Source organism: Argentina anserina, chromosome 5, assembly GCF_933775445.1.
Source record: "Argentina anserina chromosome 5, drPotAnse1.1, whole genome shotgun sequence".
In the NCBI taxonomy this organism is placed as follows: Eukaryota; Viridiplantae; Streptophyta; class Magnoliopsida; order Rosales; family Rosaceae; genus Argentina; species Argentina anserina.
The window spans coordinates 3,105,567-3,132,418 of record NC_065876.1 but is presented as its reverse complement, the minus strand read 5'-3'; the positions used below and the strand labels follow the sequence as shown (position 1 = coordinate 3,132,418).

At 40.1% G+C, this 26,852-nt stretch overlaps 3 protein-coding genes and 1 non-coding gene across 8 annotated transcripts; 1 reads left to right on the top strand and 3 right to left on the bottom strand.

The window, feature by feature from the left end:
* Nucleotides 1–425: 425 nt before the first annotated feature.
* LOC126794333 (3-oxoacyl-[acyl-carrier-protein] synthase I, chloroplastic-like) lies at nt 426–14,314 on the bottom strand. Of its 2 annotated transcripts, XM_050521016.1 has the most exons (8): nt 13,996–14,307; nt 13,064–13,422; nt 12,542–12,973; nt 12,262–12,435; nt 12,060–12,176; nt 1,155–1,256; nt 1,010–1,076; nt 426–889 (listed from the first exon to the last, which is right to left on the bottom strand). In XM_050521016.1, exons 1-8 carry the CDS (start codon nt 14,144–14,146, stop codon nt 822–824), a joined length of 1,470 nt encoding a protein of 489 aa, XP_050376973.1. In that variant the 5' UTR covers nt 14,147–14,307; the 3' UTR covers nt 426–821. The 2 variants fall into 2 exon arrangements, with proteins under 2 accessions (XP_050376973.1, XP_050376972.1); XM_050521015.1 differs by having other exon boundaries at nt 1,010–1,256; nt 13,996–14,314.
* Nucleotides 14,315–15,039: 725 nt separating this feature from the next.
* On the top strand, nt 15,040–15,113 carry TRNAV-AAC (transfer RNA valine (anticodon AAC)). The gene has a single exon. It is a non-coding gene; the product is annotated as a tRNA-Val (tRNA).
* Nucleotides 15,114–15,271: 158 nt separating this feature from the next.
* LOC126796375 (kinesin-like protein NACK1) lies at nt 15,272–20,158 on the bottom strand. Of its 3 annotated transcripts, none has more exons than XM_050523188.1 (15): nt 20,083–20,158; nt 19,429–19,750; nt 19,235–19,324; nt 19,051–19,151; nt 18,783–18,899; nt 18,617–18,698; nt 18,450–18,517; nt 18,306–18,365; nt 18,081–18,205; nt 17,723–17,921; nt 17,513–17,632; nt 17,338–17,430; nt 16,273–17,235; nt 15,848–16,176; nt 15,272–15,762 (listed from the first exon to the last, which is right to left on the bottom strand). In XM_050523188.1, the coding sequence occupies exons 2-15, from the start codon at nt 19,697–19,699 to the stop codon at nt 15,435–15,437; spliced, it is 2,946 nt and encodes a 981-aa protein (XP_050379145.1). In that variant the 5' UTR covers nt 19,700–19,750; nt 20,083–20,158; the 3' UTR covers nt 15,272–15,434. The 3 variants fall into 3 exon arrangements, with proteins under 3 accessions (XP_050379145.1, XP_050379146.1, XP_050379147.1); XM_050523189.1 differs by having other exon boundaries at nt 19,429–19,717; nt 20,083–20,146; XM_050523190.1 differs by lacking the exon at nt 20,083–20,158 and adding an exon at nt 19,822–19,889 and having other exon boundaries at nt 19,429–19,717.
* Nucleotides 20,159–20,637: 479 nt separating this feature from the next.
* Nucleotides 20,638–24,592, bottom strand: LOC126794697 (uncharacterized). 2 transcript variants are annotated; one of them, XM_050521464.1, is made up of 6 exons: nt 23,777–24,592; nt 23,171–23,382; nt 22,448–22,742; nt 22,275–22,360; nt 22,106–22,200; nt 20,638–21,331 (listed from the first exon to the last, which is right to left on the bottom strand). In XM_050521464.1, the coding sequence occupies exons 1-6, from the start codon at nt 24,059–24,061 to the stop codon at nt 21,087–21,089; spliced, it is 1,218 nt and encodes a 405-aa protein (XP_050377421.1). In that variant the 5' UTR covers nt 24,062–24,592; the 3' UTR covers nt 20,638–21,086. The 2 variants fall into 2 exon arrangements, with proteins under 2 accessions (XP_050377421.1, XP_050377420.1); XM_050521463.1 differs by having other exon boundaries at nt 23,171–23,385; nt 23,777–24,587.
* Nucleotides 24,593–26,852: the final 2,260 nt, after the last annotated feature.

The following is a 26,852-nucleotide window of genomic DNA, read 5'->3' as shown; positions in this document are numbered from 1 at the left end:
GATGTCTTCAAACTAGTTATAGAAGTCAGTTGTGGAAGTTTCAATCTATATATTTAAAGAGTGTAACGTATAGCTTCAGCTGTGTTGTTCATTTCATGGACTGCAGAATAAAAAAGGATTGCAGAATATTGAAATGTATAATAAGAAAAACATTTGCTGTTATAGGAATAAACTTCAACCAAGTTATATTGTTTTCAACAAATAGTGAAGGAAAAGTGCTGCTGGTCTTTCAACCTGAGTGGTATGACACATTGGTTTTAATGAAATATCATAGGCAAAGTACGAAAATATCAAATAGTGATGAAATTTACATTAAATTTTTAAGTAAAACCTGCTAAAAGAAGTTCCAGACTTCCAGAAACATGTATCTAAACAAAAAAGTGACAGTATGAAGGAAAGATCGAGAATGTTTAGTCATTAGACAATTTAAAATTTATTTAAGCTCACAATTTTTTCTACAATTAGCCCATGATGTTTCAAACTGTTTATTACAAAATTTAGCTGCATTACAAACAGAAAATAAAAAAAACATGCTCGATGTTGAACCTAAACAGAAAGAAAATGGATGTTATGTATTATTCAGTGAAAAAAGGAAAAAATCCGTTCTCATCAAAGATCATCATGATGAGATAAAATGCACATGGTGGAAAGGGCTACATGGGCTTTGAGGACTCAATACATCGCACTTCATTTGCATACTGACATAGCCTCTTACATGCTTTTGAGAAAATGGAACATCCCAGAAATCAATGAGCTGGGTTCTAACTAGAGGAAGGGTGATGGAAAATGACTGCTTTAGTACTTTTTGGTTTGGATGTTGTTTAGGGGTTGTAAGCGGCAAAGACCACCACAGAATTGTGTCCTCCAAAGCCAAATGAGTTTGAGATAGCTGCAAGTTATCTATCTCGGTTAGTCAAGAAAAAAAATGGATATCGTAATCAATGCTAAGAGATTTTCATTTACATGTTCTTATGTAAATATATCTTGACGAGTGTTTAAAATTACTTACCAACATTAACCTCATGCTTCTTCTTCACGTTTGGGACTGTGTCGATTGTAACAGCAGGCTCCAAGTCCTGTAAATCGAAAGCATTAGAAAAAATTAAATAGAATACAATTATGAAAAAATGAAATGAACTATAGTGGTTCAATACATCTTGATTAATTGTTGGGTGAAGCCAGCCAGTGTTGATTGCTTTAATGGTTGCAATGGCTTCCAATCCACCAGCAGCCCCAAGACCATGTCCAATCATGGACTGCAACAAGTGAAAGAAGATCACTATAATGCACTAGTTTTGCATGATAAGTTTAAAGTTAAATGTAGATCAGTTTTGAAGTGTAAATTGTAACGACCCCAAAATTTCGAGCTTAAAAACTCAAAATCTTAAAATCGTTAAACACAAAATAATCTCAATGAAATCGAAATCATTTTAATGTCGCAGCGGATCACATCTGAGTTTAAAATATAACTCAGTCAAGCCGATTATTACAAACCCAAATGATAATTCAACATATAACAAATGGAATTGTATAATCCTCACAACAACCTCACAAATAAAATCACACCAAATCTCACACAAAATCCACGCTGGAACCTCACCACGACTGGATGCGATCGACTTCGAGTCTTCGGAGTCGTCACTCAATCACCACTACTCAGCACCTGCGGAAGTATCCCCTACACCATTGAAATTGGTGCACCGGGATTGCAACACAAACCCGGTAAGCTTTACAGCTCGTATGAGTAAAATATGAAAATAACTCTCGTCTCATAAAAGGCACAACTCCACATCAACACAGTATAATGAAAATCATGAGAAAACGAGCAACCCATCTGGTTACTCTAATACGTGCACAAAATGGTAACTAATGAGCGCTGGTACACATCTGTTACCCCTCACTTAGTATACCGCTGATGTTGGGTAACCACCCGCCACCCAACATCCAAAACAAGCTGAGTACCCATGATCAGATAACCACCCGTTACCTCATGCAGTACTATGGCAGACAGACTAGAGCTCTAACTGTATCGTAACTTTCGCCCGGCCAAAGGCTAGGTTCCGACTTGCCTCACATGTACAATAATCTCACATCATATTGTACCACACATCACGTCCGAAGACAAATCACAATATTTCACATTTTCCGTGATAAAATCATGTACAATAATCACTCATCATATTGTACGTTTTAAAACTTTCACAATATATCATATAAAAATCATAACAGTATATTATATAGCAAACTATATATATTTGTATTTATTTACCATTTATACAATATATACATAGTCCACTATATCATATACATGTCATATTTCATAAACACCTGAAAAATTACGTACGATAATCTCACATCATATCGTACCATTAAAATCACACATGCACCATTTTTCTGTCACCGAAATGACTATTTTTAATGAATTAATAACAGTATGTAATTTAATGAACTATATATATATATGTATTTATTACCATTATACTATATATATACGTAGTCCACTAAGTTATATACATGTTGTAATTCATTAAATAAACACACTTGCAAAAATGTTGAATCACCGCGAGGGTAGATTCGTAATTCAGTGAGATTTTACTCACCTTATTGACTTGAGCGTAAATCCTCAATTTCCGATGATACTCCCTTTCCTCGATTTAGCGATCACCTTAAAAAGATAAAAACCAGCATTTAGAATCGTTTCGTAAACCTTTAAATGCCGAAACAGTAATAATCGGTTACTGTTCAGCAATTTTGGTTTATACGAAGTTACTGTTCACTGTTCACTATTCACGGTTACTGTACAATACTCAATTAATACGTATTTCTGTACGTATAAATATTAAATACGTATTTCTGTACGTATAAATATTAAATACGTATTTCTGTACGTATAAATATTAATACGTATTTCTGTACGTATAAATATTAATACGTATTTCTGTACGTATAAATATTAATACGTATTTCTGTACGTATAAATATTAAATACGTATTACTGTACGTATAAATATTAAATACGTATTTCTGTACGTATAAATATTAATACGTATTTCTGTACGTATAAATATTAAATACGTATTTCTGTACGTATACGTACGATTTAATGTAAATACAAATTCAGTAAATAAAAATTTACTAAATTACCCTTTTTACAATTTACTTTTTACATTTACTGAAAGTAAATTATAATTACATTTACCGTAGGTAAAACTTAATTACATTTACCATACGTAAATAAAATTTACATTTACATTTACCGTTACACAGTAAATTACCAAAATACCCTTTCAGTCGAAACTATTTACACCGCCTCACACGGCGGCGCGTGTGGCACACGCGCCACCTCCGGCCGGCCGCGCGTGGGGCCCACGCGCCGAGGCTAACCACGGAGCGTGTGACGCCACCGCCGCCTCCAAAACCACCCTCTCTTCCTCCTCTACTTCCCCACGGTCTCCGACCACCCATGGCTTGCCCCCTACTCTCTCACGCGCCGCCTCTAGGCGGCGGTATCCTTCTCCTCCATCTACCTCCGATTCACAACAAAAACCTCCCAAAATCAACACAACAACATCACAACCCATTCAATTTCACAACCCTTACCTCTATCACGCCGTGGAAGCACCGGGGAATCGCCGATGAGCTTGAAACAGTCGGTCTTGGCTCGGTGACGTGCAACGCGACTCCACGACGGCGAGAGGCAGTGCGTCGACCTCGGGGTCGACTGCTGGAGGTCGTGCGACGCTTGTAGTGCCGGCGGTGTGGCTCACGGACGCGGGGTGGCGGCGATCGGGGAGAGAGATCGACGGTTTCGTGAGGGAGTATCGTGAGGGGGAGAGAGAGAGAGAGAGAAAGAGAGAGGGAGGCGGGCTGAATGGGAGAGAGAGGGTTTCCAATTATGGAAACCCTAATCTCATAAATGTTCTATTTATACTAGTTTCCAAATCGGAAACTAACTTCCGACGTTAATAACTTTCACGTACGTCGTCCGATTTGGACGCGTCACATGTCCACGCACTCGTATCGACGAGCTCTACAACTTTCGTGAAGGAAGTTTTCGCAACCGATCGACGAAATAAAAGTCGATATAAACGTTACGGAAATGTAACGTTTTTCAATTTAAACGTTCCGAGAACGTTTCCGTTTCTCGTTTACTAACGTTGCAACCAAATACGTTCATTCTAATAACATTCGAAATTTTATAGAATTCCAAATCAAACTAACATTGTTTAAAATTTAGGGTTATTACAATCTACCCCCCTTAAAGGAATTTCGTCCCGAAATTCAAACTCACTCAACAAACAACTGTGGATATCTGGTCATCATGTCTGACTCTAGCTCCCAAGATGCATCACCCTCATCATGGTGACTCCACAACACCTTGACTAGCCCAACTTCTCTCCTCCGTAGCTTCTTTGTAGATCTATCCAAAATACGAACCGGTTCGACAACAAATGTAGCATTTTCCTTCACCTCAATGGTGCTATGATCAATCACATGTGACTCATCTGGTACATACTTCCTCAACATGGAAATGTGGAAGACATTGTGAACACCCGACATACTAGTAGGCAAGGCTAGTCGATAAGCTAGTTCGCCCACCTTCTCAAGTATCTCAAAGGGCCCAACGTACCTCGGTGCCAACTTTCCTTTCTTGCCGAATCTCACTACACCTCTCATAGGTGAAACTTTCAAGAACACATGATCACCGACCTCAAATTCCACATGTCTCCTCTTCAAGTCTGCATAGCTCTTCTGTCTACTCTGAGCGGTCCGGATTCTATCTCGAATGATCGAGATCTTCTCCGTGGTTTCCTGAACCACCTCTGGACCCATCAGTGCCTCATCACCAACTTCGGCCCAACAGATCGGAGATCGACATGGCCTACCATAAAGTGCCTCATACGGTGCCATGCCAATACTAGAATGGTAGCTGTTGTTGTAGGCAAACTCAATCAATCTCAAATGATCTTCCCAGCTACCCTTGAAGTCCAACACACATGCTCTCAACATGTCTTCCATCACCTGATTCACCCTCTCTGTCTGTCCATCCGTCTGAGGGTGAAAAGCCGTACTCATATCCAAGGTAGTGCCCATCGCCTTCTGCAAACCACCCCAGAACTTCGAAGTGAAACGTGCATCTCTATCGGAAACAATAGAAACTGGAGCACCATGAAGTCTCACTACCTCATCCACATATAGTTTCCCAAGCACGTCCACTGAGTACTTCATCGACACTGGGAGAAAATGAGCCGACTTCGTCAATCGATCGACAATCACCCATATGGCATCGTGACCCTTCTTCGATCTAGGCAACCCGGTCACAAAATCCATAGATATCTGCTCCCACTTCCAAAGAGGAATAGTCAGTGGTTTTAACATGCCAGCTGGTCGTTGATGTTCTGCTTTCACTTGCTGACATGTAAGGCACTTCGATACAAACTCTGCTACATCTTTCTTCATACCGTTCCACCAGAATTGTCTGCATAGGTCCTTGTACATCTTGGTGTTCCCTGGATGGACGGTATAGCGTGAACGATGTGCCGTACGAAGAACCTCCTCCCGAAGATCATCACAATCTGGAACACACAACCTTGCCCCAAACCTCAACCCTCCATCGGGTCCAACTCTCCACTCAGAAGGACACTCATCAAGCGTATCAACTACTAGATCCGCCAACTTAGCTCGTGAGTGTCTGTCCTGCGCCTGACCCTGTATGATCCTCGTGATCAATGTGGGTTGTACTGTGACACTACCAAGAAAGACCCTTGGTTCTCCTCCCGATGGCACCAAATCAAACTCTGATGCAGCTTCTAGCATGAACCATTCCTGGACCATAAGTGAAGCTACCACGCCTCTCGGTTTTCTGCTCAAGGCATCAGCCACCACATTTGCCTTCCCCGGGTGGTACTCTAATGTGAAGTCATAGTCCTTGAGGAGTTCCATCCATCTCCTCTGCCTCATATTCAGCTCCTTCTGTGAGAACAAGTACTTCAAACTCTTATGATCTGAAAAGAGTTGAAATTTCTCACCATACAAGTAATGTCTCCAAATCTTCAGGGCAAATACCACTGCTGCAAGCTCTAGGTCGTGTGTCGGATAATTCTTCTCATGAATCTTCAACTGTCTCGAGCCATATGCAACAACTCCTCCATGCTGCATCAGCACACAACCCAAACCTTGGAGCGAAGCATCACTGTAAATGACATAACCACCACCACTAGAAGGAATCGTCAACACTGGAGCTGTGGTCAGTCTAGTCTTTAGTTTGCTGAATGCTTCCTCACATGCATCCGTCCACACGAACGGAGTATCTTTCTTGGTCAACTTGGTCAATGAAGATGCAATACTAGAAAACCCTTCAATAAACCTCCTGTAGTATCCTGCCAAACCGAGAAAACTACGTATCTCTGTAGGGTTCTTTGGACGACTCCAATTCTTTACTGCCTCCACCTTTGACGGGTCCACTAGTACTCCATCTTTTGAGACAACATGACCAAGGAATTTGACCTCTTCTTTCCAGAACTCACACTTCTCTAGCTTGGCATACAGTCTCGCCTCCTTCAAAGTCTGCAACACTGTTCTCAGGTGCACCACATGTTCTTCTCGTGTCTTGGAGTATATCAGAATATCATCCACAAACACCACTACAAACTCATCCAAGTACGGACTAAATACTTGGTTCATCAAACTCATGAAGACAGCTGGTGCATTCGTTAGACCAAATGGCATGACGACAAACTCATAATGTCCATACCGGGTCCTGAAGGCTGTCTTCGATATATCTTCTTCCTTCACTCTGAGTTGATGATAACCGGATCTCAAATCAATCTTAGAGAACACTGTAGCACCTTTGAGCTGATCGAACAAGTCATCAATCCTAGGTAAGGGATACCTATTCTTGATGGTCACCTTGTTCAGTTCTCTGTAGTCCACACATAACCGCAGAGAACCATCTTTCTTCTTCACGAACAAAACAGGTGCTCCCCAAGGTGAAACACTAGGTCTAATGAACCCTTGGTCTAATAGCTCATCGATCTGCACCTTCAGCTCCTTAAGTTCATTCTGCCCCATTCTATATGGCGCCTTGACACAGGTGCTGTACCGGGTACTACATCAATGCAGAAATCTACCACTCTTCGAGGAGGTAGCCCCGGTATCTCTTGGAATACTTCACCAAACTCAGATACTACCACAATGTCTGCAATAGATACCTTCTGATCCACTGACTCCACATGTGCCAAAACTCCTGATCTCATGGCGTTGTCGGACTTGAGGCAACGATAACGAAACACTGGCTCTCCAGGTCTATGAAAGGACACTACCATGTCGAAACAATCAATCACAGCATGCTGTGGTCTCAACCAATCAATCCCCAAGATCACATCATAAGTGTGGTCCGGAATCACAATCAACGAAACAGAGAACTCTCTACTCCCAATCAATATAGGACAAGCTTTGCAGATTGTCTCTAACTCAAGTGACACTCCAAGGGGTGAAGTGACACATAAGGCGTCCCCGAGAGGTGTAGGAATCAATCCTAGCATCTCCACTACCGAACTAGCAACGAATGAATGCGATGCTCCCGTATCAAACAACACTCTAGCAAGGTAGTCAAAAAGTGATAATGTACCTTCCACTCCCGTGTCTCGCTGACCCACTGCGAACACTCTAGCTTGGCCTGCTGGTAGCTGTCTCTGCGGCCGTTCCTGTCTACCCGGAAGTGGTCGGGTACAATCTCGAGCTATGTGCCCCACCTGCCCGCACCGGTGGCACCCTCCTCTCCTCGGTTTCGGACATGCTGAGGCGTAATGTCCCATCTCATTGCAGCCATAACACCTCACTGCTGCTAATGGTCTGACTGGTGCTGCCCTGATAGCTAGGGGTGGTGCCCTTGTCGGGGCCTGATAGTGGGGTCTTGGCCTCTTCCATGACCTATCCCTCTGCCCTGAGTGCTCGCTGCCTGTATAGACTGCCTTGCCTTTCCCCTTCGCATCTCTGTTCCCCACATCACCCGCTCGAGTCTTCTCTGCTTGCTCCAAACTCATAGCACTCTCAAATATCTGCTCCCGTGAAGTCAGGCAAAGGACTGATATCATGGTCTTGTACTCTTGCTTCAGCCCACGTAGATACTTCTGAGCTAAAGCAGTCGCACCCATAGGCCTGACATACCGATACAGTTGCGAGAATCGAGCATCATACTCTCTAATGGTCATGTCTCCCTGTACCAATGCCAGAAACTCCAACTCTAAGTCCTCCTGTACTGAGGCTGGGAAATACTTCTCCTGGAATATGGTGGTGAAATCTCCCCATGTGAATGTAGACACATCCACAATCTGTCTCATGCTCTTCCACCAATCTAGAGCCTCACCCTTGAGAAAGAATGTAGCTATCTTTCTCTTCTCAATCTCTGTGCACTCTATCATCTCAAAATACGTCTCCATACCCTCGATCCAATGGTCAGCTACCATATGATCTAGTCCCCCATGAAATGTCGGAGCTGACAGTGCACTAATATCCTTGATCAGCTTCAACACTCGGCCGTCATCTCTAACCGCAGGAGCTGGCTCATCCTGCTCCTCCTGCGGCGCAGCCTCCTCGTAGAGGTTCTCCACGTTGCGGACTCGACCTGTGGCCCTACCTCGACCTCGGCCTACCCGCTCTACCTGTGGAGCAGCCTCCTCGTAAAGGTTCTCCACGTTGCGGACTCGGCCCGCGGTCCTGCCTCGACCACGTCCTCTCGCCCGTCCTCGGCCCTGTCCTCGGCCCTTGTCACCGTTCATCACCTTCAAACAACGAAACACTTAGTCAACACTTGTGAAATCTCGAATTCAACTAAAACAGATTCAATAGGTATTAACATGAAATTTCAGGATATGATGAATCATCGAAGTATCATCACGATACATCTCGGAGGACCAAACCATTAGGTATGGCTCCTAAAACACTCTCGCGTACCCGACGACATATCAATACCGAGGAGCATGTGATGGGGGCCCGCCTGCAGTCGGATCATCGCTCCCGGATGATATTGATAATCGCCAAATACGCACTTAGGCTCTGATACCAACTGTAACGACCCCAAAATTTCGAGCTTAAAAACTCAAAATCTTAAAATCGTTAAACACAAAATAATCTCAATGAAATCGAAATCATTTTAATGTCGCAGCGGATCACATCTGAGTTTAAAATATAACTCAGTCAAGCCGATTATTACAAACCCAAATGATAATTCAACATATAACAAATGGAATTGTATAATCCTCACAACAACCTCACAAATAAAATCACACCAAATCTCACACAAAATCCACGCTGGAACCTCACCACGACTGGATGCGATCGACTTCGAGTCTTCGGAGTCGTCACTCAATCACCACTACTCAGCACCTGCGGAAGTATCCCCTACACCATTGAAATTGGTGCACCGGGATTGCAACACAAACCCGGTAAGCTTTACAGCTCGTATGAGTAAAATATGAAAATAACTCTCGTCTCATAAAAGGCACAACTCCACATCAACACAGTATAATGAAAATCATGAGAAAACGAGCAACCCATCTGGTTACTCTAATACTTTCACAAAATGGTAACTAATGAGCGCTGGTACACATCTGTTACCCCTCACTTAGTATACCGCTGATGTTGGGTAACCACCCGCCACCCAACATCCAAAACAAGCTGAGTACCCATGATCAGATAACCACCCGTTACCTCATGCAGTACTATGGCAGACAGACTAGAGCTCTAACTGTATCGTAACTTTCGCCCGGCCAAAGGCTAGGTTCCGACTTGCCTCACATGTACAATAATCTCACATCATATTGTACCACACATCACGTCCGAAGACAAATCACAATATTTCACATTTTCCGTGATAAAATCATGTACAATAATCACTCATCATATTGTACGTTTTAAAACTTTCACAATATATCATATAAAAATCATAACAGTATATTATATAGCAAACTATATATATTTGTATTTATTTACCATTTATACAATATATACATAGTCCACTATATCATATACATGTCATATTTCATAAACACCTGAAAAATTACGTACGATAATCTCACATCATATCGTACCATTAAAATCACACATGCACCATTTTTCTGTCACCGAAATGACTATTTTTAATGAATTAATAACAGTATGTAATTTAATGAACTATATATATATATGTATTTATTACCATTATACTATATATATACGTAGTCCACTAAGTTATATACATGTTGTAATTCATTAAATAAACACACTTGCAAAAATGTTGAATCACCGCGAGGGTAGATTCGTAATTCAGTGAGATTTTACTCACCTTATTGACTTGAGCGTAAATCCTCAATTTCCGATGATACTCCCTTTCCTCGATTTAGCGATCACCTTAAAAAGATAAAAACCAGCATTTAGAATCGTTTCGTAAACCTTTAAATGCCGAAACAGTAATAATCGGTTACTGTTCAGCAATTTTGGTTTATACGAAGTTACTGTTCACTGTTCACTATTCACGGTTACTGTACAATACTCAATTAATACGTATTTCTGTACGTATAAATATTAAATACGTATTTCTGTACGTATAAATATTAAATACGTATTTCTGTACGTATAAATATTAATACGTATTTCTGTACGTATAAATATTAATACGTATTTCTGTACGTATAAATATTAATACGTATTTCTGTACGTATAAATATTAAATACGTATTACTGTACGTATAAATATTAAATACGTATTTCTGTACGTATAAATATTAATACGTATTTCTGTACGTATAAATATTAAATACGTATTTCTGTACGTATACGTACGATTTAATGTAAATACAAATTCAGTAAATAAAAATTTACTAAATTACCCTTTTTACAATTTACTTTTTACATTTACTGAAAGTAAATTATAATTACATTTACCGTAGGTAAAACTTAATTACATTTACCATACGTAAATAAAATTTACATTTACATTTACCGTTACACAGTAAATTACCAAAATACCCTTTCAGTCGAAACTATTTACACCGCCTCACACGGCGGCGCGTGTGGCACACGCGCCACCTCCGGCCGGCCGCGCGTGGGGCCCACGCGCCGAGGCTAACCACGGAGCGTGTGACGCCACCGCCGCCTCCAAAACCACCCTCTCTTCCTCCTCTACTTCCCCACGGTCTCCGACCACCCATGGCTTGCCCCCTACTCTCTCACGCGCCGCCTCTAGGCGGCGGTATCCTTCTCCTCCATCTACCTCCGATTCACAACAAAAACCTCCCAAAATCAACACAACAACATCACAACCCATTCAATTTCACAACCCTTACCTCTATCACGCCGTGGAAGCACCGGGGAATCGCCGATGAGCTTGAAACAGTCGGTCTTGGCTCGGTGACGTGCAACGCGACTCCACGACGGCGAGAGGCAGTGCGTCGACCTCGGGGTCGACTGCTGGAGGTCGTGCGACGCTTGTAGTGCCGGCGGTGTGGCTCACGGACGCGGGGTGGCGGCGATCGGGGAGAGAGATCGACGGTTTCGTGAGGGAGTATCGTGAGGGGGAGAGAGAGAGAGAGAGAAAGAGAGAGGGAGGCGGGCTGAATGGGAGAGAGAGGGTTTCCAATTATGGAAACCCTAATCTCATAAATGTTCTATTTATACTAGTTTCCAAATCGGAAACTAACTTCCGACGTTAATAACTTTCACGTACGTCGTCCGATTTGGACGCGTCACATGTCCACGCACTCGTATCGACGAGCTCTACAACTTTCGTGAAGGAAGTTTTCGCAACCGATCGACGAAATAAAAGTCGATATAAACGTTACGGAAATGTAACGTTTTTCAATTTAAACGTTCCGAGAACGTTTCCGTTTCTCGTTTACTAACGTTGCAACCAAATACGTTCATTCTAATAACATTCGAAATTTTATAGAATTCCAAATCAAACTAACATTGTTTAAAATTTAGGGTTATTACATAAATATCAGCGTTCAAGTATGCTACTATGTTCAAACAGAAACAATTTCATTAAGATTATATATGTGAATGAAATTTGGGTGCCTTGCCTTGGTTCCGTTGATCTTCATCTCGGATGTGTTCTTCCCAAAGACCTTTTTGATGGCATTAAACTCAGCCAAATCTCCTGCTAGTGTGGATGTTGCATGAGCATTCACATAGTTCACCTGTGAATTATAATCACCACATTAGATCAGAATCTAGAATAGCCATAGATGACATGCTTCTTTAGCTTCACATAGATGCGGTTACCTCTTCCGGAGAAACACCAGCATCATCTAAACTCTTGGTTATGCAAGATGACACTCCAAGTCCATCTGATCTAGGATCTGTCATGTGATGAGCATCACATGTTACAGCGCCTCCCAAGTACTCAGCAATTATAGGTGCTCCTCTTTTCAATGCACTCTCCAAGCTCTCCATAACCTAGTGCAACATACGAAAGACAGCCGAGGTATAATGCATATCAGAAACAAAGATACACTCTTTCACTTTTTTAGAGTTAGGACTAAATACATTATTTTACAATTACCAGAACACCAGCGCCTTCTCCCATAACAAAACCATCACGATTTTTGTCCCATGGTCTTGAAGCTCTGTGGGGTTCATCATTTCTCTGAGACAAGGCCCGGCAAGCAATGAAACCTCCAACACCAACAGGCATGACTGCTGCCTCAGTCCCTCCAACTACCATGATATCTGCTTCACCCCTTCTAATGTGGTTTGCAGCTGCATAGAAGCAGTAATTTGCAGTGGCACAAGCTGTAGAGATGGAGTAATTTGGTCCCATCAACCCGGTATCTATTGCTAACAATGCTGATCCCATGTTGGTAATGGAGTAAGGAATGAAAAATGGACTAATCTTCTTGTAACCCTTTTGAACAAGGGACTCCACTCCGGCACTGAAAGCTGTTAAACCTCCCATACCTGTCCCAACTATGCAACCAATCCTTGTTTTGTCCATCTGTTAAGCATATATATCACAAGTCATTTAGATTAAGTGCACTATGTTACAATGTGTGAGAAGTAGAAAAGTGATATAAATGTGACTGACAGATTCAAGGGCTTCAGGTCCAAGGTTGGCATCCTCAAGGGCCCTTTTGCCGGCAACTATACCATATCTCCAGCAATCATCAAGACGTCGATCATTCTTCCCATCAATGTAGCCTTTAGAAGAGAAATCACGAATCTGTCCCGCAAATCTAACCGAGAAGCTGGAAGCATCAAATCTATCTATAAGAGTGATCCCACTCTCTCCTTCCAGAAGTCTGTTGTAGAAAGTATCAATGTCACTTCCAAAAACTGAGACTAGACCCTGCCCTGTTATTACAGTTCTTTTCTTGGGGTCAGTTTCTCTTTTGGGAGCAGAAACAGCAGGAGATACCATGGCCTTGATTGTTCTACATCTTGGTGCTGAGAATGCAAATATCAGTTAGAACTGGAGAACCATGCCCGTTGAGTCAAAATCAGTTAGACTGTAAGGCCCCAAGAAATCACAAAGATGACAAATTTGAACCCAAAGTTTTCAATGTAAAACAATCATAGAAGTAAGCATCCAACACAAATCCGATTCACATTATATGTTGTAACAGAAGGCCTATCCCTCTGTTAGGTAAAAGTCTCAACCTTCATTATATGAAGAAATGCCCCTCTGTCTAGCTACTAAGTACTAACATGTTATAGTTTAACACTGATGAAGGGTTTCTTATTTGAATATCCAGAATTCCAGATTCACAGTTGAGAACACATTATGCTTCATAGCAAAACCATAAAAGACATAGGGGTATGCATTCAAATAGTATAGCGAGTAGCATATATCACAGTTTGCTGCTTTCCTACATCAAAAACGAATTTAGGAGAATGACTTTGGTGTACTAAAAGTATCTGAATTTATAAACTGCTAGACCATATACGCCATTTTGATCAGTCTCTTTAAAGAACTAAAGGTAAATTGAATTAACAATTCTAATGGATCATCACAGTTACCTGAAGTAGAAACAAGTCCGTGAGGCTTGGTGGAAGCTAAAGGCATATGCATTTTCTCCACTTGCCTAAGGCCATCAAACTGTCCCAGAAAAGCTCCATTCTCTCTTGCTCCAAACAGAACACCAGAAGAACAAGAAGTAACAGCAGCCATGATCAACCTGTCTTGAATTCCCCTGCTTCCTCTCCCACAGTTTCTATATTTGTCTAAAATGTTAGGAGGAGGGTTAATACATATACAAGAAAAGTGAGAGAGGGTGGGGCTTGTTAGAAGAGAAGGAGGTAACAAAGAAAGGGTTTTGTTTTGATTGTTGGGTTTTGATCAAATGGGGTTGGGAAGTCCGCCATGAATCTCATTAGTCAGTTTTGGGGAACAAAGTTGTGGTTTGGGCGATGAAAGCAAAAGAGGCTGTGTTTCATTTTCTTTCTAGCCGCTTAACTACCCCAAACAACTACTTTGAATTCCGACATATCTAATGGGGCATGTTCCTTTGGATGCCCCTGCCTTTCAATGCTTACCTGTTCTTCAGTCACCTAGTTAATCACAATGCAACACTCTGTGTTTGGTGCCACAATGCTGCCTCCTAAACTTGATTATCATTACATGGAGAAAACTTTGACAGAAATTTAAACCTTCCCTAAACCATAAAACCCCTAAACTTCATCATAACATTTTCCGAGTAAAACCCTATTGGGAAATGCTGGGAGTTGGAGGAAAAATGCGCAACATTCTATAATCTTTGTTGCAAAATTCAACAATTTAGCTTCAACTAGATCCAGCAACCATTGTTGCTTGCTTGTCAATTTTCTCTTCCTTCGTTCAAGACTCTTTGTCGATTTTTTCACTCTTAAAAACCTAAAACACATAAATAAGTCAAATGAAAAAAAATAAGGGAAATAACATGCCAAAATATAAAGTAATATAAAAGAGAAAATAAAACACAAACTAATATGTAATATGTAGATGTGATCAACCAATTAATACATAAGAAGTCCTGACTGTAGTCATATTTGTCTAGCTATATATGCCAATAAACGTCACCAAATGGTTTCGTGGTGTAGTTGGTTATCACGTCAGTCTAACACACTAAAGGTCTCCGGTTCGAACCCGGGCGAAGCCAACCTTCTTTTTTTCCTTTACCTCTACTGTTCTAATGTCCTCTCAGATAAGAGGGCAAACGAAAAAAGAAAAAGAAAAAAAGAAAAAAAGAACGAGAGATTCAAGAACTTGCGATGTATTTAGAGACATCAAAACAGTGAGACTGATGTTAAGAAATGAATCAATTCTTTATTGAGATTTGAAAATTACAAGAGCTAATTCCAAATCATCACCATGCACTGTGTGATCAGTGAGTCACAACACCAACAATGATGGAGAGGACTTTGTAAGAAAACTCGAAAATCAATTTACATATGCAGCAATCTAAAGAATGTGAAGTACTCTACAAGTTTAGAAGGTTTGAAATTGGGTTCCATCCCATAATCCATGGCCTCCTATCAGATGGAAGTGCGAAATTAAGCTCAAACATCTCCTTTGGCATGTTGCCACTTTCGCCGAAACCAACCAGCTTTGCAACTATTTCAGCACTCTCCTGTATATGCTTGGCATCACGAGGATCGATCCATAGCTTATTCACAAACTGCATTCTCCTATGCTTCCCTTCAAGTGGAACATCCCATTTGATGTACAATGCATCTCTCTCCTCTGGGCTCAAACGCGAGGTTACTCTCTTGGCAAGGAACTCCCTTTCACGCTTCAGTGCTCGGATACTGGATAAATGAAAAAAAAAACAGCAATTTTATAATCTTGAACTACAGGTTAATAGATGTAAAAGAGAACAGAAAGATATCAAACCTTGATGACAAAGAGACTGCTGGCTCATCACCAACATGAGGAGGAGCAGGGCTAGCATTCCCAAGTTCTGCCAGATGCTCTTGTAACCATGTCAATCGCCTGAGCTCCACTTCCACATAGATTTGATCAGCTGGATCTCCCTTGAATAACAAATAAAACTGTGTCCTATGAATGATGGAGACATAGCATAAATCCCATAGCTCAATGATTTGCTGCCTTTGATCCTTGAAAGTTATTTGCCATGGGACCTGGGGCTCCTCTGGTTCGCATGTGATTTGATCATTCTCCACATCATACCCAGCTGCTTCATTTGCTTCCAGCTCCAATACCTAACACAATAATATGAAATATATGCATTGAGAATTCTTCAGAAGTTTACCATAAAAATATGCATGTCTGGAGGGAAGGGATATGTATTGACATACCTGGCAGACTAGAAGCTGCTTTTGGTACTGCAGTTTGGCCACCCGTTCTTTCAGTTCTGTTACATATGTTCTTATGCTTCTCACATTCTCTTCTGCTGCATTTTGGAACATCTTCTGCATTTTCTTCATGTTTACAGAGCTAGAATGCCTATATGGAGTGTTTTCCTTTGATGAAACATCTCCACAATCTTCACTCTTTGTGGGTGTCCCCCTTTCAGACTCTGGTTGAATCTCACTGAAAGAAGTACCATCATGTTCAGGAACTCTATTTTCAATTTCATCAGACTCTACAACTTGACGAGAAGCTGATAGAGGTGAGCAAGGTGATCTGATAAAATTTGGCCGGTTGGTATTGCTTGAGGCCAAAGGTGATAACTTTTTCTTCTTGGACTCCTTCTTAGACTTGGTGGTTGCTTCACTATTGCATTGTTCAAAATTGCTAGGGAGAGACATCACCAATTTGTCTATAGACTTCTGAACACTTTCAAGCTGTTCCTCAAGATTTGCAATAGTGCTGCCCTGAGAATGAAGTCTCGTGATCTCCTCTTTTAGATTAGCACTGACACTTTTGTTGGTAGCAACCGCGCTTCCAACATCAATATCTTTTGGCACTGATCTTACTGAACGCATCTCTCTTATTTCTGCTTGCAGGTTAGCAATTGTTTCGGCTGCATCTTGGTTGCCCAGTCTATGACAAGCTACCTCCTTCTGTAATACTTCAAGGGCTCGATTTGCTTCATTTCCGAGCTGCTCTTGCAGGTGCTCAAGTTTGCGGATTTCATGCACGAGTGTAAAAGGAGCAGCAGATGATTGCCTCATAGACTGCCTCAACTTCATATTTCTTGCTTTATCACCACGGCCTACGTCCTTGGCATCAAGTTTTGTTGATAGGACATCAGTGTAGGAGAGACACTTCTTCACTGAAGTCACTGAAGTATGGGGTAATGCCAATAGATTTGAAACCTGGAGTAACAAATTAAGTATCCGGAAATTTCGTTTCTAATTATATTTTGGGGGAGGAAGGGGAGTAGGATAACAAAAAAAAAGGAAGAATGGAATATAGACCTGTGGATCCTCCTTGAGCTTTTGACATAGTTCAATTACTTGAGACTGAGCGAGATCTCTCTGACGTTTCAATTCTTCAATTTCCATTTCCATCTGGCGATAACCATACATGTTATTATATACATAAAAATGAAAAGAAAAAAGAAGGAAAGAACCTTTACGGGCAGTTTATTACCTGCTGAATTTTCACATCTTTTTCACACAATGGATCTGGGGTGGCAGGGGCACGCAGCTCGGCTTCCAGCCTAGCTACTTCCTTCTGCAAATGTTTCACTAGTTGCTTGTCCGAAACAACCTAGCAGAAAATAGGTATATATTTAGCTTTTAAGTTCTCAGCTTAAAATTGAAAACCGGAAGATTTGGATGAGCAATAATAAATAATTACCATGTTCACGCGTGCATTATTCGTGACTTCCTTTGCCCTGGTAGCAAAGAAAAGAGTATTCCGAGATTGTTCAAGATGACTCATTGCTGGACTCAAGGTACATATGATAGCAGTGCGTGCGTTCCCACCAAGAGAATGCTGCAATATGCGAGTGAGCTTTGAGTCTCTGTAGGGTATATGACCACTTTTTTTTCCAACACTGCAAAACCGATACAATTAACATAGGTTAGGGAGAAACTACTATATGGTATATGTCTCAATAATTTAGCTACTTAGGATAAGCCAATGAGTGCTGCAATTTCCTGTTCAGCTTATGGAATGACAAAATAGGAAAATGTATAGAACTATGGATTCTGACCTGAGCTTTCTGATAACAGTTGTAAGTGTCATCAAGCTAAGGTTGATATGGCAACCTTCCCTTAGCCTAGCACCATCTGCATGTGTCTGTGAAGCTCGTTCACTTCCAGCCAGATCTACAAAGTTCTGCAAAACATTATTGTTCACAGTTAATAACAAAAAAAGCAATAAAGCAATAACCAAATCAACTTGGTTAGTTGCAGAAAAAGTTTTGGTTTATCTTTACCAGGCTTGCAACAAAAGATCTCACGCAATCTGAATTTTCACGGAGAGTACTTTCAATTGTCTGGGGGAGAAACCTCTTGTCAGAGCAAAAATAAATATGTAATCAAATCACAAACATCATAGATAATATGATCAATGAACTAACCAGCCTTATTATCTGATGTGAGCGTGAGCTATTATCATTTAAAGCTGTCTCACCAACTTGTCTTTGAGCTAAACAAAAACAAGGAATGCGTTAATATAGGAATGCCCTAATTCCAATATTTTGATTGGAACATGAAACAAATTGACCGAAGACAGATTTAGGAATACCTTCACAAATGCTGATTAAATGTCTCAAGTGCTGATCATCGCTTGCAGTTTCCTCCACCAGCTTCTCAACCACAGTACCTTTCTGAATTCAGGAAAATACTTGAATATAAGTGAAGGTCAAAGAAAGAAAACACTGGGTCAAAACATGAATTTGTTAAGTTGGTACCTCTGGATCATCTAGAAGCTTTAGATTACGACCAGATTCCGAATTCAACAGGTCCTTGACATTCTCATTGTATATTTCAAGTCCGGAAATTTTGATTGTAAAATCTCTCTCTGGAGTCTGCAGTAACACCATAACATCACCAGAGCAGTTTTCAAGCTAAGCTACAATCTCTTCAATAACTTCCAAAGGTTCTTAAGCACACATGTCTTTTATCAAGCATCACAGCAAAACATCCTTTTGCAAATAAATATAGTTTTGAGTAGCTTACATTCATGATATGGTTGTAGATATCAATGACAGCTTTCTCTGTAATTCCTCGCATTGTGTATGTCTTCCCACTGCTAGTTTGTCCATAAGCAAATATAGTAGCTGCATTGCCACAAAAGACATATTTCAATTCATGAACAAGAGAACACACATAATATATCTGTCAAAGGATCACTGCGACGTACCATTGATTCCCATCAAAGAAGACAAGGCTACGTTCTTCACTCCTTCCTCATATACAGTGTCGGTTATACTATTAGGACCAAAAACTTTATCTGCAGGAAAAAACAAACCAATGAAACTCATAACAAAACGAATGTGAACCATCACCAATAACGAAATCATCAACAAAAGACACAGTCAAGTGCTTTTGATGTACCAAATGTAAATGAGGCCGGTTGAGCTGAGCGGTCCTGAGGTCTGGATACAATGGTGTTATCGTCGACGCATTCCCAAGCAACTTGGTCCTTTGCCAGTTGCTCCCTTTTGCTCAGAGGCCTCAAACGCACCGTTACAACAATCTTCTCCTCCTTTGCTTTCGGCCCTCCTGGAGTCGACACTGGCGTCCTGTCGATCTTCGAAGCTGGTGTTGTCACTGGTGTCTTGTCGATTCTCGAAGCTGGTGTTCCAGGAGCACTTCTCACTGTCATCTTGTTATTCTTGATTTCCTAGATCAGCAATTGAGCATCAAAATATCGGGCCTGTCAATCCAACAAAATCTCCGTTAAAAGCACTCATAATTAACTGAATTCAGAGACATACAGAGATTTACCAGATTCCGTAATGTAGCATTTACCAATTTCAACCGAACCCCAAACACTAATTTTTTAAAACATTTGAAATGTGATAAAGAAAAGTTGAGATATGCCTAGTATCATTTGGTCTAGCGCACCAGTTCCACTCACAACAGACTCGTTGTAGTATTAGATCAAAAAGAGAAATTTCACATGGCCACTATGTATATGGAATGATTTTAACTTTCCAATTCTGTAATCCTAATCGTTAGGATTAGAACCAACAATCGAGAACTTACCGGAGTAAGAAGCTGCCGACCTAGAGGAAAGAAACAAAATTGGAACCAATATGCAGAAATGGAGAGAGAGAGAGAGAGAGAGAGGAGCGTTTTGGGTCTGGGGTTTGAATTTGAAGAGCTCGATGGAGAAGAAGGGGGGAGAGAGAGAAAGAGAGAGAGAGTTGAAGAGGATTGATGGAAAAGCTAACCCGGCCTGGATCTCTATGAAGGAAGCCTTATTATTATCGATTTTGAAATTAAGGGCTTCTTGACCCAACGGCTAGTTTTTCCTTTTATTTTTTTCTTACTGCGTTTTTGCTGAGTCGACTCGAGCGAGTTTTAGGGTCTTAACGGTTTGTTCCAGCAAGCACAAAAGGACAAAAAGTGACAAAAGACTCAATTATTGAGACAACCTGGCCACTTCAAATCTGGGTTTGGGTTCCTTTCCAGATTAACAGAGCGCCTAAATTCAAGTAAATCGGACGTTACTATGTAAATGGGAAGTTCACTAAGATGCAAAACACATGAGAACAAGTAGATGGAATATGATACTGTTTGGTCATAGGTAACAAAAGATTGATGCAATAATGCAAAATGATAAGTTCATTAAGAAATAGCACCCCATATAATAAAGTGATTTCCTTTGTTCCCTCTTTTATCATGATTTAAACATGTTGTATGTGGAAATATTAATGTCTGACAAATAAGGTATTACAAACCTTTGAGGATAATTTTTGTTGCACTGTCATACACCGCTTACATCAGATTCTCATCTATATTGGACTCTTTAAATACCTTATTCTGCTCCCTCCCAGCCTTGGATTTTTTCCACTGTTTCTTTTTCTTCTGTTCTTGTTACCCTTCTCTTTTGCTCATTTTCATCTTCTATTTCTGTAAGTTGACATTTGAAATTCCCCTCTCAAGGGAATTCCATTGTAATTTACCAGTAACTTCAGCATTGTCGTTGATGAAGGTGAGCTGAAGCTGAGATCATTGATGCCAATGAAACAACTGTTGAATTGATTTCACCTGCAGTACATGCCATGTGAAGCAAAGAACTGGAAATCAGGATGATTGACCTGAAGCAGGCTTAGCCAGTTGACCGCATCTTGCATCAGGGAATCGGCCAGTTGACACTCTGTTCCATTTTGAGCCCACAAGGATCCTTTGAGCTTATATGAAGCCAATCCAAAAGTACGCAATGAAATCTTAGGTACATCATCCATCTCACTGGGATACACCATTACTGGAGCTTGCACACTTCCGCTACCTGCACAGAAAGAAAATCTACCTTAGGAATGCCATGACAAGATAAATGACATCAATGTCTCATATGAATATGTGTCAAAACTGGCCACTAATAATATATAATGTGAGAGATGAGGCATCTACATTTAAGGAGCAATGCTTCAATTCAAATAAGTACCCCCACCCCCTATCACATATATTTGCTATGTTAGGCATCTCAGAAATGATTACTACGGCTGGAACTTTTTCAGAAGCATTACAAAACATGAATGAACATGGAAGGCTAACTCGGTCAGAGCATTCTAGAACTTTTTCCCATCCCCAGCTAGGCGGTCTCACCAACTGGCCAAGTGGTTGGTAATGCAATGCTTCAATTGTAGTACACAGAAGTACCATAACTGACAGTAAATAATACTAAACAGACATACATCCACTGGTTATTTAGCAAGCAGTTGCTGGTGTGCCAAACAAAAGCAATGCTCGTATATCTGGTAAAGGTATACCGGATGCTATATGCTTAGAATCTTAATTTCAGTTATACTCATTTTGTTGAAGTAGTAGTTTCCAAGGGTGAGATACTTAAGAAAGTTTCTATCCTGGCAAATAGCCAGTACGGAATGATGTTTGCATTAACAATGTGTTGTAGAAAAGAATATGACATAGGCATGATCTCATTAAGGAACAGTGTTTAGGAGGGTCAAGATTATCAACTGAATTGAAAGTGACTAATCCAATAAGAAAAAAAAAATTGTTGGCCAAACAACATAAATACTGACAATTGAATAAGAACAATTACCTCCTGTCATGGATGTTGAAAGAGAATGATATGTCAGAAAGCAAGCATCCAAATCTTTCAACGTTGGACCCGTAGGTATTCGATATATGGGATACCTACAAATTCAACCCGCGCGGATGAATTTCGGTCCAAATGTGGCAATAAGTATTACAGATCAAGTTTTCCTTACCAAGCTACTGACATCCAACTGCCTTGCAGTAGATCACAACTTCTTAAGGATTTCAACCTAGGGTACTTGCGTGCCAGATCTGATATCTGTCAAAATGGCAACAACAGAACAAAGTAAGGTATCTGATGCAGAGTTCAGACCAAAACAATATAATATTAAGAAAAAAAACTAGCCTTGTCAGCCAATGGTTCACGGCCATATGGAGCATCCCGCTCAAGATACTCAAAAAGCAAGCCTGGAGAATTCACAGCTTCTCCATCATCACTAGAAAAGCCTTCTTGTGATACAAGGTGTTCATCATCACATACAGACAATCTGCCTAATCTACTCGAAACCTCACTATTTAATTGGTGAAGAAAATGCTTCTGCTCCCTAGTAATCTTCATGTGTTTTTCAATTTCATAGTCACTGCTTGCATCACTACTTGAATCCAAATAGTAGTCAACATCATTGTCCTCACCAACTTGCCTTCCCAAATGACAAAATCAAAATCAAATTACATGGCAATATACCATAACACACTGGAATCTAGATTCTACAGAACTGTAGAGGCTTATGTGCGACAAAAGTTCACAGAAATGATCCGCTAAAAACAGGGATATACTCATATACATAGAAACATACAATAAAGAGAATGGGACATGCAGTTGAAGGAAGACAGGCTGAAATTCTAGACAATGAGACGCTGTAAAAATGAAGCAGACCACAATCAACATGAAGCAGCAAAGTTTTAAATGACTCTGTAGAACCATAAGTTTGTATGAATGGAAAAATGCATTTTATCTCAGACATAGTTAGTTTGTGGGTGTTGTTGGTATTGCCAAAGTAGCTACACATCACAGAATTCTGGCATTCCAATGTATAAATCTACAAAAGACAGGTTCAGGTTTTGATACCGTTGCTTTGCACTTGACTTCACTTCAGTTTCGCCATATAATTGGATACCAGATAAATAAGGAACATAATATTGCATAACAGAATCACATTTGTTGAGGACTAAAGGTACTCCTGCCCCGTAAGCACTCCATTCCCTGAACGATTCCCAAAGATCATTCAAAGCGAAAAAAGGCTGAAACTCCACATCACAAGTTCTCATGCCCCTCATTGTCTTCTGCAACCAGAAACACAATGTTTAAACAAACAGTCATTCAACGGTACCACAAGTCAGTAACCCTTCATTCAAATAGCAAAACATCCAACCAAAAAGTAGCAAAATTTTGGTCATATTCTTCCACATGACAGAACATTTATATTAGCAAGTGTATATCATCATTTTCGCAAGCCATAAGTCATCGAAACTCCAATAGTTCACTACAAAAAGAAAACTCTCACTCTACACCATAGTCATACATCTTATCATTTTGAACAAGGCTTTAGTAATTGCATCCTAATCTTTTCTCAAATTTCCAACAACCCAACAAAATCCAGTTCCCACAACATACACACACATAATTATCATCCAAACATAAAGCAATACAAATAAGCATACAGTGAAGATCGACCTCAGAGAAATACTGGGCCGGAACCGAAGGCGTGGTAGACTCCAAAAACCTGTCAAGATTACTCCTTGGAGTTAAAGTGGGATCAGAACAAGGCTTTGTCAATGCACCATGAGTCTCTTTGTTCTCAAAAACCGCAACTTTACTCTCTTTGGGGCTCTGGTTTGCATCATTCTTTGCCTTCCTGGCCTGCTTTTGCTGCTGATTGTTTCTCCTCCTTCCTTTCCCAGCAATGTAAAACCTGTCCTCTCCTCTAACATTCCCAAACTGTAATCTTGTACCCAACATTTCCCAATAAAGCTCAAAACTTTAAGCTCCAGAAACTCACAACCAACACACCCGTTTTTGTAATCACAAAAACAGAGGAAACCACAACCTCTAAACACCCTTTACTTTACTTCTCTGATTTCTCAACTGAGAGAAATGGACACAAAACCCAACTCAGAAGACAAATGAAAAGGTACTGGGAGCTCAGTGAGGTTGAGGCTTTTAAGCTTTGTCAAAGTTCTATAAAAGGAATGAAATTTACAATCCAGATATTTCTTTCCCTTTCTGGGTAGTCAAAACCAGCAGAGCAAAACCCAAACTCAATCTCCAAAACACAAATTGAATCAGGGACAAACTCCAAAGTGATCAGATCAAACAAAACCAGAGAAAAGACTGAAACTTTGGATCGGAAATTTACAAGGGTGATGAACAAAGTTACAGAGCAGAGGGGTATTAAATAAAGAGCCGAATGGAATTTGTGTGAAGGAAGAAACAAAGCGTCAATGAAATTAGGGAGCTTGAGCCAGAGTGGAGTATTATAAATGAAGAAGAAGAAGAAGAAATAAAATAATATTAATTGTGAGTGAATATGTTTTTTGTGGGTGGCAAAGGAAAATGTTAATGGATTTTTGGGTGATATGAATTGTGAAGTAGTTGCTAGCCTGGTTGGTGATTTGTGATTGGTGGATTAGCTGTGAAGGTGGATTATTTTACAAAATTAACAGTGAGGTATATATGGTAAATGTAACTAGCACATGCATGGCACGAGACACATAAGGATTGGGTGGCCAGACGTGAGACGTGCACTGGTGCACAATTCTAATCAAGGTGAAATGTATATGCCAACACATTTCTTATTCATAATTAATCAAATTTTACTACTGTAATTATGTAAACTTTGGCACAGGGGTCTAAAGCATTATAGTAATTCCAATTTTAGTTTTGAGTAGTCACTAATTAGCCCCTTTTGATTGAAGAATTTGAAGTTGGTCATGAAGTTTTCTTCTCAAGTTTGGTAAGAAGTTGAAAGAATACATAATGGTAATGACATTTTTGTTTATGACATTTTTCTACCCTCATAATGATGGATTAACTACTTGGTATATGTCAAAACTCCAATAACCTTTTTGAATGAGATTTTGAGCCGGATGAGATGTATGGACACATTTCTTATTCACTTGAAAACTGTTGCCCTACTCCATTAATCTCTTGATATCCCAGCATCTCGTCATGGCATCTAATATTTAGTGATACTATCTTTTATAGTTTATGATAGGAAACACAACATCTTTGTGTTTGTGTAACTCTCAAAAGATTGATCCTACAGTAGCCTCTGACACCACTTAAATGTTAGTACATTCCCAATTGGAATAGGAATAGAGGATATAATCTTCCTCCTTGCCCCTATGAACAAATCCGTCGTATCACAACTCACAAGTCCTCAACCCACAGGGAAAATTGATGAAGTCCTACTAAGTACAGGGAATACTACTTTCATTATGTAAAAGCTTTGATGCTTTACTTTACCAAATATCTTGCTATGAGAATATGATCAAGATATAAAGAAGCCCTTCCATTCAATCAAATACTTGGTCGGCCGGCAATCTCGACCACTCAATTTACATGGGTGTTTATTTAGACTCTGTCCACTTTGAGCAACATGAGCTTTTGGCAAAGTGAAATGGAAAAGTTCATTTTGTAGTGTGGATATAAATTGAACCATATAATTAGTAGATATACATTTGTATGATGACCTCTTTTAGACCCAGAAAAATAAAAGATTAGAGCTGGCAAAACAATACCTTATTCAATCTGGTGCAACTGCTTTTCTGGAAAATTGTTTGGTATATCAGGTATTATTAAGATATGCAACAATATACCATAGCAACATCACCAACCTCATTGTAAAACCGCGTGGACCTTACGCCTAGAAAACTACGTAAAACCCTCGCAGACCAATTTGTATTTGCTAATTCCTGCTACACACAAAACCTACCCTAGAAAAATAATTCGAAAGAAAAAGGAAATGGTTATCTAAATAATCTAATTACTTTATCAATTTCAGATTTTCCTTCTCAATCCTCAAAGTTTTTATACCATTTGCTTGTGATGAAGAGATAAAAAGTGTTTTAAACATGAGCTTTCCATTTCATTCGGTTTCATACTTGTTATAGTTTTCGGTGATACATCGCAGTTAATCATTGTTTGTCCATGTACATGAAACTAAATGGTGTTTGTGGTGTTAGTTACGTTAACTAAATTAAAATCCGAATGCAAACAACAGTCTTCGTTTTTTATTTATTTTTGATGAAACAATAACCATCTTCGTTAATCTCCTAGTTTTACTCAATCACATTCACATGAAACCAACATAAATAGAATGTCACCATTCTTTTCATTTGCTTGTTATGCCAACATTTCTCCACTACGGTTTTTGTCCTTGCCTTGTGATCTGTTTGGCCTGTTAAAAAAGAGAGAAAATAATATGTGAAATGTCCCAAATCTCAATCAATCAAGGTGGAGGGCCAAGCGATAGGATTGATGAGTCCCACAGGACAATGAAGTAGACTCATGTCCAACTCTTATCTACTTTCAAGTTTGAACACAAAATGAAGACAAGACATTAGACATGTGTAGTGTAGATATATGTAGTATTATACGTCTCATATAGTATAAGTTTCTATATTTTTGGTTGAGTCAGTGTCAACCACAAGGGGACTAAGTACTAAACCACCCCCTTCTTGGTTTGGTGTCGATGGAGTTCTGAGTCTTATCCTAATGAATACCCCATTCCAAAAGCATCCATGGATGG

Excerpts from the sequence above, each read along its gene's own strand:
- LOC126794333 (XM_050521015.1), bottom strand. The coding sequence starts at position 14,146 with ATGGCTGCTGTTACTTCTTGTTCTTCTGGTGTTCTGTTTGGAGCAAGA. Across the intron at positions 12,974-13,063 it reads GACCTGAAGCCCTTGAATCT|ATGGACAAAACAAGGATTGG; the intron begins GTCAGTCACATT and ends TATGCTTAACAG. Across the intron at positions 1,257-12,059 it reads TGAAGATCAACGGAACCAAG|TCCATGATTGGACATGGTCT; the intron begins GCAAGGCACCCA and ends CACTTGTTGCAG.
- LOC126796375 (XM_050523188.1), bottom strand. The coding sequence starts at position 19,699 with ATGACAGTGAGAAGTGCTCCTGGAACACCAGCTTCGAGAATCGACAAG. Across the intron at positions 19,152-19,234 it reads TTCTTTGATGGGAATCAATG|CTACTATATTTGCTTATGGA; the intron begins GTACGTCGCAGT and ends GTGGCAATGCAG. Across the intron at positions 17,922-18,080 it reads ACTGTTATCAGAAAGCTCAG|TGTTGGAAAAAAAAGTGGTC; the intron begins GTCAGAATCCAT and ends TCGGTTTTGCAG.
- LOC126794697 (XM_050521463.1), bottom strand. The coding sequence starts at position 24,061 with ATGTTGGGTACAAGATTACAGTTTGGGAATGTTAGAGGAGAGGACAGG. Across the intron at positions 22,201-22,274 it reads AGTTGGATGTCAGTAGCTTG|GTATCCCATATATCGAATAC; the intron begins GTAAGGAAAACT and ends TTGAATTTGTAG. Across the intron at positions 21,332-22,105 it reads TTCAACATCCATGACAGGAG|GTAGCGGAAGTGTGCAAGCT; the intron begins GTAATTGTTCTT and ends CTTTCTGTGCAG.